We start from the raw sequence: 20,639 nt of genomic DNA, 5'->3' as shown, positions 1-20,639 counted from the left end.
ACATACCTTTTTTCGCACTATTGGTTAGAGCCTGTAAGTAAGCATTTCACTGTAGGTCTACACCTGTTGTATTCGGCGCACGTGACAAATAAACTTTGATTTGAAGTTCTCTAGCGGCCTGGAACGGCCCAAAAGCTGTCTCTCTGTCGCCTCTCGCTGGCCGCTGTGCAGACTGCAGGTGGGGCAGATGGAGAAGGCGCTTATTCCTCTGGAGAGCTCATCCAAGTGATCTACTTTGGCCTCTAGGACAGGTAGGTCTGTAGGAAGTGAGACTGCTGGCGGACAATGCCCTGAACCCATTATGGACGAACAGTGGCCCTCAACAGGCCTCTGCAAAACCAGCCTTTAGACTAGAAGCAGAGGCAAGAGTCACAGATTTGAGGCTATCATCACAGTTATCCTCAGGAAATGGAAGTGATCGTTACAAATGCTACAAATTTTTACTAGTTACATATGCTACAAAGGTCAGCAGAGTTGGTTACAGCTCCCTCAACAAATACAAAGGTTGGCACTCTTCAAATTCTACCTACCTCTTAGATCAATGAAAACAGTAGAAGACAGAGTAGGAAGAATAAAGTAAGATCAGGTACACGATGAGCAGAAAGACCAGTACTAATTAGTCACAGTGGGGTTGGTCTCATCCAGAGAGGAGAAAGCCGCAGTGAGCTGGTTCTCTGTTATCTCTTCCAGCTACAGCCTTATGGTCCAGAAATAGGCAAGCAAGGGTCAAGTGTGCCAAGGGTTGCGAAACAGTAGCAGATAACCAAGGTATGCATGATAGGCCAGACAGACATCAAGAGCAGGACATAGATGCAGTTTATCTGATGGAGAGCATGTGCACACAAAAACAATCCAGTATTTGTGCACAGAAGACAGTGATCCAGATGTCTGGGTCTTGGCTAATTGTCTCAGTTTGGACCAGTCTTCTAGTAAAGACTTTTCCAGACTCCTAAATAGCATACCTATTGGTGTTGTAGCCTCTCACTAAACTATCAGATACTGTTCCGCCATAATACTCTTCCTGTTTCAGATACTCTTTCCAGTTTGTTTAATTTTGGAATTCAAATATACAGGTTACTGCCAAAATAATGTAAACACAAGGATTCAAAAAAATAAAGGGAACACTTAAACAATCCAGGATGGCACATCAATGCGAGCTGTGGCAAGAAGGTTTTCTGTGTCTGTCAGCGTAGTGTCCAGAGCATGGAGGCGCTACCAGGAGACAGGCCAGTACATCAGGAGACGTGGAGGAGGCCGTAGGAGGGCAACAACCCAGCAGCAGGACCGCTACCTCCGCATTTGTGCAAGGAGAAGCAGGAGGAGCACTGCCAGAGCCCTGCAAAATGACCTCCAGCAGGCCACAAATGTGCATGTGTCTCCTCAAACGGTCAGAAACAGACTCCATGAGGGTGGTATGAGGGCCCGACGTCCACAGGTGGAGGTTGGGCTTACAGCCCAACACCGTGCAGGACGTTTGGCATTTGCCAGAGAACACCAAGATTGGCAAATTCGCCACTGGCACCCTGTGCTCTTCACAGATGAAAGCAGATTCACACTGAGCACATGTGACAGAGTCTGGAGACGCCGTGGAGAACGTTCTGCTGCCTGCAACATCCTCCAGCGGTTTGGCGGTGGGTCAGTCATGGTGTAGGGTGGCATTTCTTTGGGGGGCCGCACAGCCCTCCATGTGCTCGCCAGAGGTAGCCTGACTGCCATTAGGTACCGAGATGAGATCCTCAGACCCCTTGTGAGACCATATGCTGGTGCGGTTGGCCCTGGGTTCCTCCTAATGCAAGACAATGCTAGGCCTCAAGTGACTGGAGTATGTCAGCAGTTCCTGTAAGAGGAAGGCATTGATGCTATGGGCTGGCCCGCCTGTTCCCCAGACCTGAATCCAATTGAGCACATCTGGGAAATCATGTCTCACTCCATCCACCAACACCACGTTGCACCACAGACTGTCCAGGAGTTGGCGGATGCTTTAGTCCAGGTCTGGGAGGAGATCCCTCAGGAGACCATCCACCACCTCATCAGGAGCATGCCCAGGCGTTGTAGGGAGGTCATCCAGGCCACACATACTACTGAGCCTAATTGTGACTTGTTTTAAGGACATTACATCAGAGTTGGATCAGGCTGTAGTGTGGTTTTCCACTTTAATTTTGAGTGTCACTCCAAATCCAGACCTCCATGGGTTGATAAATTTGATTTCCATTGATGTGTGATTTTGTTGTCAGCACATTCAACTATGTAAAGAAAAAAGTATTTAATAAGAATATTTAATTCATTCAGATCTAGGATGTTATTTTAGTGTTCCCTTTATTTCTTTTGAGCAGTGTATATTGCTTCCACACAGGTTGTTTCTGAGTTATACAATTAAGATCCCATCAAGCTTAGGGTCATGTATAAAAATCCTGGGCAGGCAATTATTCAGGCAAATATCTTTGGACTTAACCGTGGTCAATTTGCAGTGTACAAATAATTGTTTTGGCCATCTGCTCCAACAAAAATATACAGTACCAGTCAAAAGTTGACACACCTCATTCCAGGGTTTCTTTATATTTCCACATTGTACAAGTGACGACATCAAAACAATGAACAAATATGGAATCATGTTATAAGCATGACAGCTTTGCAGTCAACCAGCTTCATGAGATCGTCACCTTTAAATTAAAACAGGTGTGCCTTGTTAAGAGGCACACCCGAGAAAGGCACAAACCAGGTTCTGAGGGGTGGCCAATCCTCTTCTGGCTGTACCGGGTGGAGATAACAGTACAGCGCCAAGATCTTCAAACTTTCATAGATGACCGGAAGGGTCAAATAATAAATCAGTGGTTGTAGAGTGCAACAGATCAGCACCTCAGGAGTAAATGTCAGTTCTCTTGTCATAGCGGAGCATTGAGTTCGAGACAGGTGCAGCAGTCGAAAACAGCACACCCAGTGAACAGGCCAGGGTTTCATAGCCACAGGCACAACAGTTGAAAACATTGCTTAGTTGGTCCTGGGGATAGTAAACACGTGTATATACCCAGTTCTAGTGCTGTAAGCTCGCCCCCCCCCCCAGAGGGAAAACTACCGACTACCGGTCCCTGGTAGAAAAAAGGTTGAGAAACTGCAAAAGCTCATAAAGAATTCAAAAAGTATCAGAGAACATTGTAGTCCATTTTTATTGGGCAGAAGGCTGCTGCAAAATGTTGCAGAGACAGTCAAGACTACATTCATGTCAGGAAATTAAATACAGGTAACAAGACTTCAAAGAGAGATTATGAATTTAAAGCCTGGTGTTTTAAAAGGTTAAGACATTAAGAACATTACTTTATTATACATAATCGAAAGCAAAGCGACAGCGAGTCAGAACAAGCAAGTAATGTACAGGCCATAGTGGGAACGAGTAGTCAGATTTTTCCAGAGAAATTTAAAGCCGAAGGTTCAAACCAATAAAAAAGGCAGCCAGAAGTGGCATAGAACTAAATGAAGTGTTTATATAATATACACAACGAAATCCCTTCTCATCCATCACATGCGGAAGCGATCAGAAAAGTTGGGAGACTGGGGCACAGTGAGTGTGACTTCGCTCTTCTTCAGCTCCAGCTGTTTGTAACGTCTGACGGGTTGGGCTTTGTGGACCTGAGGGACAGAGCGAGGACACTCACGTTACACTAAGGTACAACCAGGGCTTCTGTTCCGACAAACCACCACATGCCCGACTAAAAACTACACCAAATGCCCCAATGAACAATAAATCAGTTGTACCAGGTGTGTTGGTGCCGGCGCTAGAGCAAACAACATTTTGAAACCAAAAAGGAAAGTTTTAGACAAGTTCAGGTTGGCCACCCTACCCAGAGGTGTTTGTGCTGGAACAAAAGCCAGCACATGTAGAGGGAGACTGGTTTAAAAGTGGTATAGGGACAACAAGCCCTTACCAGGCTACAACTTAGCTCTACAGTATTTTAAGCACATGACCAACTTCTGGGCGGGGCTGGTCTAAGGTCAGTGTATTTACCTGTTCCAGGCGTAGCCTGGCCATGTCCTCCTTCTCACACTCCTCCTGCTCTCTGCGCTGTTCCTCCTCCATGCAAGCCCTCAGCGCCTCCTTCTCACTCACCGCCCGATCAAACTCCAGCCGCTCCTTGGCGCGGCGCTCTGTAGACAGCTGGAAGCCCTCTGGAACTACGGAATTATTCATGTCTTCTAAAGAAAGGCAAGAAAAAAAGAGGTGAAAAGGGGTTTGGGTGGTGAGGTGTTAAAAAATAAAGATTGGCAGGTGGTAAAGGAAAGGCAAAAAGGTTATGAGTGCTCAGCGTTACCCAAACAAAGCCCACGTAAAAGGAGTAGGCAACCATGATCCAGTGTTGAGACTAAGATAAACAAGACTGGAATTTGTAGTTGAGGGAAAGAAATAGGCTTGAGATGAGTCTCAAGACAGGCAATGATCCAAGAGAACTGTTCAGGGTGACAAAAGTGGGGGAATCCCTGAGATAAAAGGTGGGAGGAGAAGTTGAGTTAAAGAGGTCCAACAGGTTTCCAGGACTACGGTTATGGTCTATGGCCAGTGCCGAAAGAGGTGAGCATGGCTGGTGTGATCATACTTACCCAGGACAGAGCGGTTCTCTTTCTTGGGGATGAACGGCTCTTTGTGAGTGACCATATTTGGTCGAGCTTTGAAGGTGGCTGCCTCCGCCTGGTGCTTCTGTTCCTCCTTCACCTGGAGAGAACAAAACAGAGGGGTTTGGGCAGGAATAGTGCTGTGGAGGTCATGAAATTCTGTCAGACAGTTGTCGTCATGCAAAAGACTTCCGGGCTGACCGTAATTGACCGTTAATTAACAAACACGTTTAGCATCTCCAGGCCTCCAAACACACGAGCCACTAGTGTGCGCATTTGTCACATCGACATAAATACATTTCCTCCCGAGTGGCGCAGCGGTCTAAGGCACTGCATCGCAGCACTTGAGGAGTCACTACAGACCAGAGTTTGAGCCCAGGCTGTCTCACAACCAGCTGTTACCTTTATTTTACTAGGCAAGTCAGTTAAGAACAAATTCTTATTTTCAATGACGGCCTAGGAACAGTGGGTTAACTGCCTGTTCAGGGGCAGAACAACAGATTTGTACCTTGTCAGCTTGGGGATTCGAACTTCCAACCTTCCGGTTACTAGTCCAACGCTCTAAACACTAGGCTACCCTGCCGCCCCAGCGTTGTCCAGGTTAGGGGAGGGTTTGGCCGGGTGGTGGCTTTACTTGCCTCATCACACTCTAGTGACTCCTTGTTGCGGGCGGATGCCCATTCCGGAGCAAGAGGGTGCGCATATGAAGCGGCTATGTTGAGTGTAAAAGTGAGAATTTGAAACAGGTCCTATATGCTACATTGAGTTTTGGCAACTTTAGTTGTGAATGATACAAACGTTAGATAAAAAGATATGGGCTGCATGATGAGACTATAGGCTATTGATGAGTTGAGAAAGTCAAAAAAGCCTGCACTCCGTTCCTTGCCTCAGGAGGCACATGCAGTTCTCATTGAGTGATCCTATTTTCACCCATCAGACTATTCTCAATTTAACCTAGTCTTTACTATTATGTCAAATTTGTTTAGATTTAGAATGGCTCATTATCAAATGGTCAAGACATGGTCACCCTTATGCACTGGAATAGAAAATGGAGGCCACTTTCCCACCAATGTGTTTTTCACGCAAGTCTGGTAATGTCACTGCACAACGGGTGATATTCAGCTAACTCTGTAGGCCATGGACTTTCCAACCCTGTTCCTGCAGCAAGCCAATGCTTAAATTTGGGAAACCAAGTGAAATCTGTTCGGGAACATTGATAGTAACATGTTTTCACAACGAAACATTTGATTAAACGGTTGACAACCGGGGCCACCCGGGTGGCGCAGTGGCACCAGAGACTCTGGGTTCGCTCCCAGGCTCTGAGGTCTGTGGGGCAATGCACAATTGGCCTAGCATCGTCCGGGTTAGGCCGGTAGGGATATCCTTGTCTCATTATGCACCAGCGACTCCTGTGGCGGGCCGGGCACAGTGCACGCTAACCAAGGTTGCCAGGTACATTGGTGCAGCTGGCTTCCGGGTTGGATGCGCGCTCTGTTAAGAAGCAGTGCGGTTTGGTTGGGTTGTGTATCGGAGGACGCATGACTTTCAACCTTAGTCTCTCCCGAGCCTGTAAGGGAGTTGTAACGATGAGACAAAATCGTAGCTACTAACAATTGGATACCACGAAATTGGGGAGAAAAAAAAAAATAATTTTAAATCATAACTGTTGACAACCCCTCTATGCAGGAATGAAGGAAATGTAAACTCAGTGGAATATTCTGTAGCTTAATTAAGGTAAAGCGTCAGAATATTAATGAATTACTAGACTACTCAAATTTCACTATAATTGTAAGCTAAATTTGTTTAATTTAGGCTTCACCAATTACGTACCAAAGATATCTTTAAATCAGTTTCTTTTTACGTTTTATTGCCATGTGCAGTAGGCTGTGTATTGTATAACGGAACAATAATGTTACTTCAGGTTCTTTGAAACGACCATGTCTTCCACTCCGTTTCAACCGGTTGAACGTCTTTCTTCAAATGGATCACAGTGAGGTGAGTTTTAAAAGCACATAGTGTTTTCATAAGTGTTTGATGCTATTTTATTTGCATTGACGTCAGAGTGTTTAGCGGGACAATAGAGCCCCAAGTACCAGGCCATTAGGACCTGATGATCGTTAGCCAGTTTCGTACAACTAATGCATGCCCAGAGTGCATAACAGGAGATCAGAATTTTACTGTGGTCATGACTCATGACTGCTGGTGTGGCAGTAATAGGGCCACTGCAACAGCTCTAGGCAGGAAATAGGATTTTGCAAATAGTCGATGCACATATAAAACTTAAACTTTTAAAAAACTGATTGTGCCTGACACGCAGTACGTTGGTGCCAGTCAGAAATACGCAGCTCGTTATTCTACTTATAGGGTCAGAGTATGAAAGCAACTGTATGAACTTAGCCACATCTTCAGTTTGACAGCCGAGCAGGAATTCAATAAAGCCAGTCAGTACAACTCTGGAGTTGTCCAGGGACCCCGCCTTGGGCCTTACCATCTGCTCCCAGCGGTCGTGCTTGACAGCTCCCCGCTCGTCAATGAGCAGCTTGAAGGGCTCAGGCTTGGTGGGCTCAGCCACCTTCTTCTCTGGCAGGATCACTTCATGGAAGTCCGGCAGCGGCTGGGCCTTGAACTTTGGCACCTGAGGTTCAGAATTTTTTATTGACCAATCTGGTTACGATAACATTTTCTAGCAAAACAACGTGCAGCAAAAAGGCTTTAATTCATTATCTCAAAATAATGTTGCAACACAAATCTTAGATGTGTACCACCTTGCTCGTCACCATCTAATGACACAGGGCACAACAGGGAACTGCTCCTGTAACCCCTCTAGTGGGACTACTCATCAGTTCTCCCCATATTAAATAGAATTTAAGGCAAAAGCAACAGGAGAAAACTGAACACTTTTAAGGCAGTACCTCTTCATGCCTAAGCTCCTCCAGCCTCTTCTCTTTCAGCAGCCTTTTCTCACACTCCCGCTCTTCAAAGGAGAAGGGGCACACGTCCATATGGGTCTTGTCCTGGAGCTTAGGCTGGAAGGGCAGGCCAAAGTGGGGCGCCGCGTGGGCCTTGAGCAGGGCCGGGGGTTTTACCTCCTCCACCTTTCTGTCTATGCGCACCCTCTTCTTCAGGGCCCATGCAGGGGACTCTGGAACAGTGGGACATTGCACCTTCTTCTCCGGGACACCCTGTAAACCAACAGGTGTGTGTATCCCATTAGCAAGGGCACCATCACATCATATATATACCATCATGGTATTATACCAGAGCTAGAATGTTTTGCATGCAAAATACTACATTTTCTGTTCATTGTTTGGCATGGCAATACCATAAGGAGCAGACTGCAAACAGACTCGCATCTAGGCTACATGTACTACCAATCCATGACAAGCGAGTAAAAACTAGAGTTGGCCGTGTAGCACTCACCACCACCTCCTCTAGGATCCTAACCGGCAGGGGCGGGAGTGGAAGGTGTGCTGCTCCTCTGGCTCCTCCGGCTTCTTACTGGCATTTCGATCCGCCAGCCTCTTGTCCATGTGCAAATTGAAGCCCTCCGGCCGCGTGGACTCCTTCACCGAGGGCTTCTTGGGATTCAGCGCCCCCTCTAGGATCTTTCTGTTCAGCTCCAGGGCCTTGAACTTAAACCTGGAAGATACCACAGGACATGGGTGGCTAATGAAGGTTGCAAATAGAATAAGTGAAGACAATTCCTTATTCAAATTGAAACAAATCATATATGTTCAATACAAAGCATTTCTATCCTTCTATCTTCATTCTAGTAATGTAGAGTACACCCTGGTAGAAGTAACCCACCAAGTCTAATAACTACTATTTATAGGCCACACCACATGCCAGTAGAAGAACAGAGTGAAGAAGCCGTAAGTGTGGACTCACTGTTGGAGTTTCTGGAGTTCCTCAGCCTCAAGCTCAGCGCTGCTCTTGACTGCCGTGGGTCGGCACCTCTGCCGGGTCATCAGCAGAGGTGTGTGAGGGTGGGTGATCTTCAGCTGCTCACTCTTCACAGGCGACGGGCCTGAAGGAGAGAATCATTGTAGTTTGCTGCCCTTTTTACTTCACACACGAAGCACACCCCAGAACATGGGACTGCCACCATTGCCTGTCATGTATAATAGAAAGGACTAGCTGGATTAGAGCTAATACACACCCCTCTCGTGGCTCTGTCGACTGCGAAGGTGGTAGCGGGTTGGAGTCCGTCTCTGAAACTGCTCAATCTGCTGGGCCATGGGCACGTAGGGGGCAGGTTCCTCCAGCTTCCTCTTGCTGCCAGTAGACAGGTTAAAGGGCTTGGGCACAGTGGTACCATTTGGTGCCTTGGCCTGACAAAGAAAATAATTCAGGAGATTACTTCAAGGGGGAAAAAATAATCACAAATATGTCTGGGTGAAGCGACAACGTGGGGAAGTGGAAAAATCATATATTTGGGTTGCACCCATCCCATAAACTGCCATAGCAGCTGATGTGGCCCCAAAAAAAGCTAGCTACTTACGGGGGAGGATGGGTGCTTGCGGAGCTGAGCAGTGAAGTCCATCTCCTTGTGCGGTGGCAAGGTGCCGACCTTGACACGTCCGTCTGTGCTGAAGTTGAACTCTTTGGGTACGGTGGTGGCCAGAGCCAGCTTCTTAGGGGGCTGACCTGAATGACGATATGATTGACAAGATGAAATCCTGCTTAATGCAGACAGATTACTCCTTCCTAAAATTGAAGCTACTCACTGCCTGCCATTGCAGCCCTGTAACTGGCCTCGTTCCTCTTCCGCTGGTCAGCCACTTCCTTCTGAAGAGTCTTGATGCGCTCCATCTCCTGCTGCTCAGAGCTCTTATGCCTGGGGTTGACATACAAACTTTATAACACAATCTAGGGATATTAACCTTCAAATACAGTGTTCAACAATCTTGGTCCTAGAGAACCACTGGGTTTTTCAAGCTTTTGTCCTAGCCGTGTCAATACTTGATTAGTTGAATAAGGAGAGTTATTGCTAGGGTTATAATGCTGAGTGATGGGAAATGTAACCAGTCAAATTCCTTAACATATCCATGGATTAAAGGACTGACAGTCTTGTCAGCACCAACATCAGGTCATGCATGCCTCCTTGAATTAAAATCTATGAGTGATAGCAGTATGACATACTGTGTGGTGGTGGTGGGGGCTGCTGCAACGTGCCGGGCCTGCGTGGCTGCTCTGGGGTTGAGTCGCACGGTGGTGCGCACACTAAGACTGCGCCTGGGGGGCAGAGATGAGCTCCTGGCAAATGAACAGACCAGGACAGTCTGGTTACTTTTGTCCACAAGACAATTGGTCAAGGTTCATTATTAAAGATGGAATCTGCAGTAGGGGGAAACAGCACCACTGCCCAGGCATTATTGTTTTGTTGATAAAGCAGAGGTGGAGAGCACTGCATGTGAAAAAGGAATACATTCACCAACACCCATTATTAATTGCATACTTCAAACCCAATAGTCAACAGTTTGGACCATGCTAAACAAGCCCTCTCAAAATACATTTCCACCATGGTGGGAGGGGGAAGACAAGATACTCCAGTTGTTTAATTAACAGCGATGCGTTGACGAAATGTTGTTGGGTTTTTGTGTGTTTTGTGTTACAGCAGTTGGGTTTGAGCTGTAACCAGTAAGATGAATTGCTGTCTCTGCCATGACCACATCCAGGGCTAGATTTAATGATTCCAGGAACACTGTGGCAGAGGGGAGGATAGTGAAATGTATAAGTTCCCTGACCTTCTCTGCTTCTTGACAGGTGGTGGCACTTGAGGGGCGGTGTGCCGTCCTTCCTCATTGCAGGCTGCCTCTCTGCGCTTTGACACCCTTCAGTGGAGAAACAAGTGTTATATTACCACTTAAAAGCATATATTTGCTTGGTCTAATACTGGTCTGCAGCTAAACAGGTTGATGCCATTATAAAAGAAACATAATGTTAAAGTTAATAATGTTAAAGTTATAACCTTTTGCCATCTTTCCTTTCCACTTCACATGGACTAATAAAATAAATATTCCAAACACCCATGAATGCAGCAGGATGGCTGCAATTGAGTTTTTCAAAAATAACCACATTCCTTAGTAACTCAATTTGACCAATGTAGAGCCTCAAACGAGATGTCAACCGAGCTGAGTATTCTAGAAGCAACATACCTGCGCGGTTGGGCAGGGGGTCCCTTCCTTTTTGGCAGGGCAGCTACCGGAGCTGGCTTATTTCCCCAGGAGGTGACAATGTTTGGGAGGGTAGCTGAGGACATGCTCTGGGAATCTGCTGTGGTGGGTCCCGAGGAAGTGCTTGGGGCCTCTACTGTGGAAACAAGAATATATATCACATTACACACAGGTCAGTCCAACTTGTGAATGTAAGTGTGAAAACACCCTGGATAATCATAAAACTGTCTAAAGTACCAACCTGAGTTAGAGTTGTCCTTCACCCTGGGAGATACAATCACCCTGGGCAAGTGTGTTTTAGGGGTCATTCCAAATGGCATATTGTTTCTGTTTGGGGTGGCAAGGTGGCCAAACATTCCACCATCCTGGCCAGCACATTGGTCTGCACACGATTCAAGAATAAAGTGTAAATTCAACTACTTTGCAAGTTACAATAGGTGATAAAGCATTTAACACCAAGATCACCCATATGTCAGCGTGCTCCAATATTTAAAAATACATGCATTAATCTTGTAAGATCTATCCTTACACAGCCCATGGGAATTGTATAACCGTTACCTTACTAACAATCCCATAACTTCTAAAAATCGGATTTCCTCCAAAATACTTTATAATATTGTGCACAAGCTTGCGAACATATCTCACCAAACCAAATGTCTGCGTTGTCCTCCGTATCCAATGCTTTGAAATCAATTACATGTGACGGTGCATCAAATTCGTAGTGACATGCCGATTCACTCTGCGCCATCTCACCATCCATTTCAGCAGCTGTCTGTAGCTACTCTCCTAACAAGTAGATGTTGATGCATGACATGAGGCCAATTGTTAAGATGGGAGTTAGTTTTGAAAACGTAGCAGTGGCTAAATTAGCGAGAAAAACGTTACGCTTTTTTCCCCCATGAACACATTTAACTGCTTAGCGACGATATATATATATATATATACACATACATACAGAGTACGTTAACATAACAATCACAAGAGAGACATATAAAAACAAAATACCAGAAATGGTATCGTTAGTGTATTGAAGCTAGCTACAGTAGCTAACGTCGGGATACTAGCTAGATACTGTACGGTGGATCCAAATGATCTTAGATATGAGATTTTAAAAATAGTTAACATGTTCATAAAAACACACTACATTATAACATACCTTTTAAACGCGTATCTTACAAACACAACCAAAGCCGTAGTGGCAATCCCTTGAGCCGTCAGTTAGCTTCAGTGCTGAAATAACAAAATAAGGTTTGGCGTTACCGTTTAAATTTCCTCCCCATTTGAACCAGCCAATCAACAGCCTCTTCCAGAGCAATTGGTTTTCCATTGGCTCAACGTGCCTGGATTACGGCATACTCAAATTATATTTCCTGCCACGTGAGGACTTTCTGTAACAATCCTGAATGCCCACATTCTTACATTTTCATTTAAGCTACATTTGACTAATTTAGCAGACACTCTTACCCAGAGTCAACTAATGTATCTAGATAAGAAACCCACATAAGTAATTATAATTTTAAATTCCCCCAAAAAACAGCTATCAGCAAAAACCTACAACAGTGCACGAGTTCGTTTTGGGTGGCCCGGGATTTAAGCGGGGTTTACACATTTTAAACCATTCCACTGGACCTCAAAATAAAACTCCACTCAACTGGGACAACGGACCATGCAAAACTAACACTTCCATTATCAAGGGGGGAGGGGGTTCAACAACAACAGATGAAAGGGGACATCTTTGACCATGTTCTTTGAAGAGCATCATTTTCATCATTAATTTATCAACAATGTAACAAATTCAACTCGATGGGCAATCAACTGCAAATAATAAATGTGCATTTGCACAGCATCATGCTCTGTAGGCCTAATCTTTATCAATTGTTAAATAAAGTAAAACATTTAGCATGTTAGGCCTACTTATTTAGGCCTATGCTATGGTCTAACGTCAACAAATGATATGGATACAATGGTTGAAATAGACTTGGGTCTTTAATCAACACTCAGTGCAAATAATATTTTTCAGATGTAAAGAAAAAACCTGATTCATGTGCATGTTACAATAATGCATTCATTAATCGTAATCAACAATAATAAGTAACAATAGTACAAATACATTTGATAAAAACATAATGATATGTAGGCACAACACTGATGTCTGCATGCAGGACATTTCAAGCTTTTGTTCAATAAAGAAATTCAATACAACTGGGATGGGTGGCGTTGGAGTGAATACGCCTTCCTTCGGAGGGTGCTACATTTTCTGGATCATGACCTGAAATTTACCTGTGAAGAAATGAACATTATGTCAAAAGGATAAAAGTACTGTATATCCCAAGATCATTTTGCTCTTCTCATACCAACATCACACACAACATACTGTATCAGTCTGGGCTGGCTGATGTTTTTGGTTGGTTGTATTAGACTGTTGAGTAATGGTTGGGGCATGGTTATGTTGAGAATCATTATAGCTCTGGATACCTGTAATAAGTCTAACTTTCATTAAACTGTTTACAATCCTGGATATCTTGTTTATGGAGGAATGTGTGGTTATATGTTTAATAGGTTTCTCAATTCACAAGCTCTACCAAAGAGAAGTCTTCCTTACAGGCAGGCATAACGGACACCTCTGCTGTGACAATACTCTTCACTCCCAGGTTGGAAAGCCCTCCTCTAACCAGGCCACATGTGAACGCCAAATACTGCAATGACAGGGGCAGGGAGAACCATTCATGTGGTGAAAGTTGTCCAGGTATAAATAGTGCTTGACAAGTGAGTTTTCCCCCATTATGCTTCCTCACCTTTGGGGCATGCTCCAAATACTGTTTACCGGCAGAGAGCTGAGTGAGTAACCGGAACTTGTTATCCTGCAGGACATAAATACCCTGAAAAATAATCCACAGAAATCAACACTACATGAAAATTACAATATATTCAGTGAAAGTATTTGACCGCATAATATTTCCATGAGAGGTGGTGATTGAAGTGCAATTGAATCTTACTTGGTGGTTTGTTCTTAGGTTGTCAATTTGCTTTTTGAAGACACAGGTCCAGAAGTCTTTGCAGATGAATTTCATGACATCAAGCTCGTCTTTAAACCGTGCTGTGTCTTTGGTGAACCTAAAGAAAAAGAGTATGTTCACCATGATGTTGTTCCCAGGGCCGACTCCAGACAGAAACAGGTACTTAGGGGCCCAGGCCGCTAGGGGGCACCCAACCCAGGACCCCAGCCCAGCTATCTAAACTTGAAGTAATCATAATCGAATACCAACCGGTCATGCAGGGCACGTGCCCAGGGGTCCTGACCTCCAGGGGGCCCCTATTGATTTTGTTAGTTACGCTCACTCAGATATCATTACCATGGCATGAGTCATGGCAAAATGTGTATAATTGCAGGAAATTAGCCTTAAAACTGAAATGTCTCTCCGGCCAATGGCAAAATGTGTAGAACTGCTTAAAACTTGACTCAAACCTGCAACTTTCAAATTGTATTTATTTTTACTCAACTTACTGTTGAGAGTTAGAATACACAAGGTGCAAGTTCAAAATGTGGCTGTGCATCAGACATTTTTCTTTTGTTACATCAGTCACTAGCTAGGTTTCCATCCAATTGGATACAGATTTTCATGCAAATATTCTAAAATCTGCATAAAAACAATATGTGCATTTTCCCACCAGAGATGTGTTCCCATCGAATTGACTTGTTGCAGATAAAAGGCTGTGCAGTTAAATTCCCATGTACAGAATACAAATTCAAGTTCAATTGTTTTCAATCACATTTTTAACTTTACTGGTGGTTTTCTCACAAAACAATGTGTGTTTTATAGCGTGTGCCCACTTTGGTACTGGCACGTGCTCTCTAGCCAACAGCGTGCAGGTAGCGGAATGGGCCAAAATACCAGCAACAGTGTGTGAAAACCTTGTGAAGACTTACAGAAAACATTTGACCTCTGTCATTGCCAACAAAGGGTATATAACAAAGTATTGAGATAAACTTTTGTTATTGACCAAATACTTATTTTCCACCATAATTTGCAAATAAATTCATTAAAAATCCTACAATGTGATTTTCTGGATTTTTTTTCTAATTTTGTCTGTCATAGTTATGTGTACCTATGATGAAAATTACAGGCCTCTCTCATCTTTTTAAGTGGGAGAACTTGCACAATTGGTGGCTGACTAAATACTTTTTTGCCCCACTGTATAGCCTACATGATGAGATTATTATAGACAAAAGGGCAAGATTATTTTCAGTTTTCAAATGGCAGCAAAGCATCGATTATCATGTAACCAGAAAAATACCCTCAATATTTATTGGAAAGCAGCATTAAGCTCATCACCTTGCACTTCCACCACCCATAACTTATTTAATCTCTAGCCTAATAAACTGCATGAAGAGTCATAGTGGGAGGACCACACAACATGTCATCACGTGACTCCAAGTTTACTTCGATATGATCGTTATTATATTAATATTTGCACATAAGTGTTTCCATTAAATTTACAGACAAAAAAAGATCCCTCCTTGTCTAGCATATTTTATTTTGTTGACATTTGGAAAGTTTACCGAAAACTTTTCTGTTTCCATAAGGCCTGTCATGACATTTTTTATTCGAAAATTACTCTAGCCAGCTATCTAAACTTGTAGCAATCATGACCAAATAACAACCGGTCACACAGGGTACGTGCCCAGGAGCCCTGACCTTCAGGGGATCCCCACTGATTTTTGTTAATTACTCTCACTCAGATATCATTGACATGGTATAAGTCAAGGAAACACGTGTAGTAGTGCAGGAAATTTGCTTAAACTGAAAAACTATGCATCCACCCCATGGCTAAATGGGTAGAATTGCAGGAAATTGGCTGTAAAACTGCAAAGGTTTTCCTCTGCCCTATGGTAAAATGAGTAGAATTGCATGAAATGTGTTATACAATTGCTAACATTTCTCTGCACTTTATGGCAAAATATGTAGAATTGCAAGAAATTCACCTTAAAATGTAAATGTATTTCTGCTATCGGGGGTGGCAATAACACTTTTTTTTTTTCGTGAGGTGGGGAGGGGAGCCCAATCAAATCTAACTTGGGGCCCAAAAAGGGTAGAGCCGGTCCTGATTGTTCCATTTCCATTGACAGATCAGGTTGAAAAATATCACCCTTGGAAATAATTTGTGTTTGGTGATGTTAGTGATTATTATAATAATTGGAGGTGGTCACAGTGGTAAACAACAACATTAATTATCATATTAGTATCAATAAATAAACAAAACAAACATAGTGCTTCAACAAACCTTTCTATTAGTCCCTGACCCACCCGGAATCCCATATTTTCCAGTTTGGTAATACATCTCCCATTTTCCTAAAGGATTTGAGGATAAAACAACATAATTAGTTATTATGCACACACATTCCATATGTTCCAACACCATTAAAAAAACATGGCCTCACCATTTCCCCATGTTCAGATGATTTGTATATATACTGTATCACCTCATTGTGTAAAAACTGAAAAAGGGCTTCGTCTGCCATCCTTGGTTATTCCCAAACCTATCAAACACCTCTGGCTAGTAAGGATGACGCCACCCTAAATGCTATCAGTATTCATATATATATATTTATATATATAACGTTATATATTCGTCTTTGAATTTAGTGATGTGTGTTTCTACAGTCACTTAATAATGTAGAGCAAAGAACACAACCTAATCGAAATTTCTATGAACCCAAGAGTATTTAAGCCAACATATATTTCTAACTAGCCGTCAATAAATTACCCTGATTAAATATCTCAACTTGAGTCGTGAGACGCAAAGATTTAGCGATGAGACATGAAAATAAACATCTGACAGAGGTCCTTCTTTCACACTAGCAAACAGTCGGCCAAAAGAATGCCTGAATAGGAAGCGAAAAATACAAATAAAAAAGGATGAACATATGATTATTACATCCCTTATTATTTAACAGTTCATACGGTTAAAAAAATGCCGGTGGATGTATGTGTTATTTAGCTAATTAGACACAAGAAACATTGTGGCAATGTGGGCAACAACGTTACAAAGGCATATATGGACTACTTCCATAGAGATAGATAGAGGACTCATCTTTGTATCTGTGCCATTGTAGCGTCTGTGATAGCATCAAATCAAATCAAATTGTATTGGTCACATGTGCCGAATACAACAGGTGTAGACTTTACCACGAAATGCTTACTTACGAGCCCATTTCCAACAATGCAGAGTTAAAAAGTAAGAACAATAAATGCTACAGTATGTACAAAAAGTGACTAGACAATCAGGATAGATAATAAACAGAGTAGCAGCAGCGTATGTAACAAGTATGAAAGTCTGTCTATGTGTTAGTGTGTGTGTAGTCAATATGTATGTGTTTTGTGTGTGTGAGCGTGTGTGTGTCGGTGTGTGTGTGTGTGTGTGTGTGTGTGTGTGTGTGTCGGTGTAGTATGTATAAGTGTGTGACTAGAGTCTAGTGAGTGAGTGTGCAGAGAGTCAGTGCAAAAATCATAATAAATAATAAAGGGGGTCAATGTAAATAGTCCGGGTAGCCATTTGAAGTGATGTTCATCAGGCGGATCCCTATTTTTGAACACAAGCATGGTACCAATAATTGCTTCTATTTCACAAGATGTATAGTACCAGCCAAAAGTTTGGACTCACCTACTCATTCTAGGGTTTTTCTTTATTTTTACTATTTTCTACGTTGTAGAATAATAGTGAAGACATCAGAACAATGAAATAAAACATATGGAATCATGTAGTAACCAAAAAAAGTGTTAAACAAATCAAATTTTATATTTGAGATTATTCAAAGTAGCCACCCTTTGCCTTGATGACAGCTTTGCACAATCTTGGCATTCTCTCAACCAGCTTCACATGGAATGTTTTTACAACAGTCTTGAAGGAGTTCCCACATATACTGAGCAGTTGTTGGCTGCTTTTCCTTCACTCTGCAGTCCAACCCATCCCAAACCATCTCAATTGGGTTGAGCTTGTGTGATTGTGGAGGTCAAGTCATCTGATTAAGCACTCCATCACTCTCCTTCTTGGTCAAATAGCCCTTACACAGCCTGGAGGTGTGTTGGGTCATTGTCCTGTTGAAAAACAAATGATAGTCCCACTAAGCTCAAACCAGATGGGAATTCTAAATAAATTGAATTCTAAATAAATCACTGACAGTATCAGCAGCAAAGCTCCTCCTCCATGCTTCACAGTGGAAACCACACATGCGGAGATCATCCATTCACCTACTCTGCGTCTCACAAAGACACAGTGGTTGGAACCAAAAATCTCAAATTTGGACTCATCAGACCAAAGGACAGATTTCCAACGGTCTAATGTCCATTGCTCATGTTTCTTTGCCCAAGCAAGTCTCTTCTTCTTATTGGTGTCCTTTAGTAGTGGTTTCTTTGCAGCAATTAGACCACAGAGGCCTGATTCACGCAGTCTCCCCTGAACAGTTGATGTTGAGATGTGTCTGTTACTTGAACTCTGTGAAGCATTTATTTGGGCTGCAATCAGACGTGCAGTTAACTCTAATGAACTTATCCTCTGCAGCAGAGGTAACTCTGAGTCTTCCTTCCTTGTTGGGGTTCTCGTATGAGCCAGTTTCATCATAGCGCTTGATGGTTTTTGCGACTGCACTTGAAGAAACACAATTGACTGGCTCAAACGCATTAAAAAGAAAATAAATTCCAAAAATTAACTTTTAACAAGGCACACTTGTTAATTGAAAGGCATTCCAGGTGACTATCTAATTTAAACATATATATATATAATGATTTAACCTTTATTTAACTAGGCAAGCCAGTTAAGAACAAATTCTTATTTACAATGACGGCCTATACTGGCCAAACCAGACCCGATGCTGGGACAATTCTGCACCGTCCTATGGGAGTCCCAATCACGATTGGTTGTGATACAGCCTGGAATCAAACCAGGATGTCTGTAGTGATGCCTCAAGCACTGAGATGCAGGGCCTTTTTAGATCGCTGCGCCACCCGGGAGCCCAAGTGGTGCATGTTGACAGAATGCCAAGAGTGTGCAAAGCTGTCATCAAAGGGTGGCTACTTTGAAGAATCTCAAATATAAATATATTTTGATTAGTTTAACACTTGTTACTACATGATTCCATATGTGTAATTTCATAGTTTTGATGTCTTCACTATTATTCTACAATGTAGAAATTTGGTAAAAATAAAGAAAAACCCTCTAATGAGTAGGCGTGTTCAAACTTTTGACTGGTACTGTATGTCCTTGAACCGATTACTTTCAAATCACACACAGACGATAAATTATAAGGATAATTTAGTTGCTAGCCTACAGTACCTTGGTCGGGCCTTCATCTTGAGATACTCCATGAGAGGGGGATGCACTGAGCCAGCCTGCAAAGTCACTTCCTAGAGTAGATCAAACTGTTCATGCAATGTTTCCAAAATGTTTCCTCCAAGTAGCAAGATGACACTTCCTGATCATCAAATGCGCCACTGAGCATTCTCATAGGAAACAATGGTGTGACGTCATTGATGGCTTCCTCCATATTTTTTTTTACAGCCTATGGGTGGAAGCCCTCAATGGCGCTGCCCATGCTAATACAGCCTTTTGGCCACGAGAGGCCTCTATCATTCTCTATAGCTATGTCCAAATAGTTTTAACATGGTTCTCTGCATACTAGGTTTGGTTTGCTCCTAGTCGAAGTTGGGCTAGGCGAAGTGAATGTCTGTACCTCACATGCTCTTGACCTTTGATTGAAAATAGTACTGTTTGTCCCTCTTTAGACGCTGTAGTCAGTATACTTCCTCAAAATAGTCTAAATTATTCTAAGATAACTCTAGAAATCTGTAATACATTTTTATGTTTTCGCCAGGAAGTCCAGGACCCAGTTGCACAGGGTGGGGTTCAGACCCATGGCCATGAGCTTAAGATGAGCTTGGAGGGTACTATGGTGTTGAATGCTGAGCTATAGTCAATTAACAGCATTCTTACATAGGGATTCCTCTTGTCCAGATGGGATAGGGCAGTATGCACTGTGATGGCGATCTGTGGATCTATTTGGACGGTAAGCAAATTGAAGTGGGTCTAGGGTGTCAGGTAAGGTAGAGGTGATATGATCCTTAACTAGCCTCTCAAAGCACTTCATGATGACAGAAGTGAGTGCTACGGGGAGATAGTCATTTAGTTGAATTACCTTTTCTTTCTTGGGTACAGGAACAATGGTGGACAATTTGAAGCATGTGGGGACAGCAGACTGGGATAGGGAGAGATTGAATATGTCCGTAAACACTCCAGTCAGCTGGTTTGCGCTTGCTCTGAGGACGTGGCTAGGGATGCCATCTGGGCCGGCAGACTTGTGAAGGTTAACACGTTTATATGTCTTACTCACGTCGGCCACGGAGAAGGAGAGCCCACAGTCCTTGGTAGCGTGCCGTGTCGGTGGCACTGTGTTATCCTCAAAGCGGGCAAAGAAAGTGTTTAGCTTGTCCGGGAAAAAAGACGTTGATGTCCGCGACGTGGCTAGTTTTCTCTTTGTAGTCCGTGATTGTCTGTAGACCCTGCCACATATGTCTCGTGTCTGAGCTGTTGAATTGCGACTCCACTTTGTCTCTGTACTGAGGTTTTGCCTGTTTGATTTCCTTATGGAGGGAATAACTACACTGTTTGTATTCTGCAATATTCCCAGTCAGCTTGCCATGGTTAAATGCAATGGTTCACACTTTCAGTTTTGCACAAATGCAAATCCACGGTTTCTGGTTTGATTAGGTTTTAATAGTCACAGTGGGAACAACATCCCCTATACACTTACTGATGAACTCCACCACTGTGTCAGTGTATACGTCAATGTTATTCTCAGAGGCTACT

At 43.2% G+C, this 20,639-nt stretch overlaps 2 protein-coding genes across 2 annotated transcripts; both read right to left on the bottom strand.

Moving 5' to 3' along the window:
* Positions 1-3,146: 3,146 nt before the first annotated feature.
* On the bottom strand, positions 3,147-12,043 carry tpx2 (TPX2 microtubule nucleation factor). Its single transcript, XM_029664179.2, is given in 17 exon segments — positions 3,147-3,624; positions 4,001-4,188; positions 4,591-4,702; positions 7,091-7,237; positions 7,515-7,784; positions 8,023-8,057; positions 8,060-8,241; positions 8,491-8,629; positions 8,762-8,933; positions 9,104-9,249; positions 9,330-9,439; positions 9,745-9,858; positions 10,350-10,436; positions 10,761-10,914; positions 11,020-11,160; positions 11,424-11,564; positions 11,935-12,043. Coding segments are annotated over 16 exon segments (2,223 nt in total). The 5' UTR covers positions 11,539-11,564; positions 11,935-12,043; the 3' UTR covers positions 3,147-3,513.
* A 702-nt stretch (positions 12,044-12,745) lies between these two features.
* trappc6b (trafficking protein particle complex subunit 6B) lies at positions 12,746-16,637 on the bottom strand. The gene is made up of 6 exons (XM_029664180.2): positions 16,219-16,637; positions 16,062-16,129; positions 13,775-13,892; positions 13,574-13,657; positions 13,381-13,474; positions 12,746-13,058 (listed from the first exon to the last, which is right to left on the bottom strand). The coding sequence occupies exons 1-6, from the start codon at positions 16,297-16,299 to the stop codon at positions 13,027-13,029; spliced, it is 477 nt and encodes a 158-aa protein (XP_029520040.1). The 5' UTR covers positions 16,300-16,637; the 3' UTR covers positions 12,746-13,026.
* Between the last annotated feature and the right edge of the window lie 4,002 nt (positions 16,638-20,639).

Source organism: Oncorhynchus nerka, linkage group LG7, assembly GCF_034236695.1.
Source record: "Oncorhynchus nerka isolate Pitt River linkage group LG7, Oner_Uvic_2.0, whole genome shotgun sequence".
Lineage (NCBI taxonomy): Eukaryota > Metazoa > Chordata > Actinopteri > Salmoniformes > Salmonidae > Oncorhynchus > Oncorhynchus nerka.
Note: the sequence above shows the minus strand (reverse complement) of the source record. Positions and strands in the feature narration are given on the sequence as shown.

Coding starts and splice junctions, on each gene's coding strand:
- trappc6b (XM_029664180.2), bottom strand. CDS start 16,299: ATGGCAGACGAAGCCCTTTTTCAGTTTTTACACAATGAGGTGATACAG. Junction 13,893..16,061: donor GGTCAGGGACTAATAGAAAG/GTTTGTTGAAGC, acceptor CTTTTTCTTTAG/GTTCACCAAAGACACAGCAC. Junction 13,059..13,380: donor GGTGTCCGTTATGCCTGCCT/GTAAGGAAGACT, acceptor ATTTCTTCACAG/GTAAATTTCAGGTCATGATC.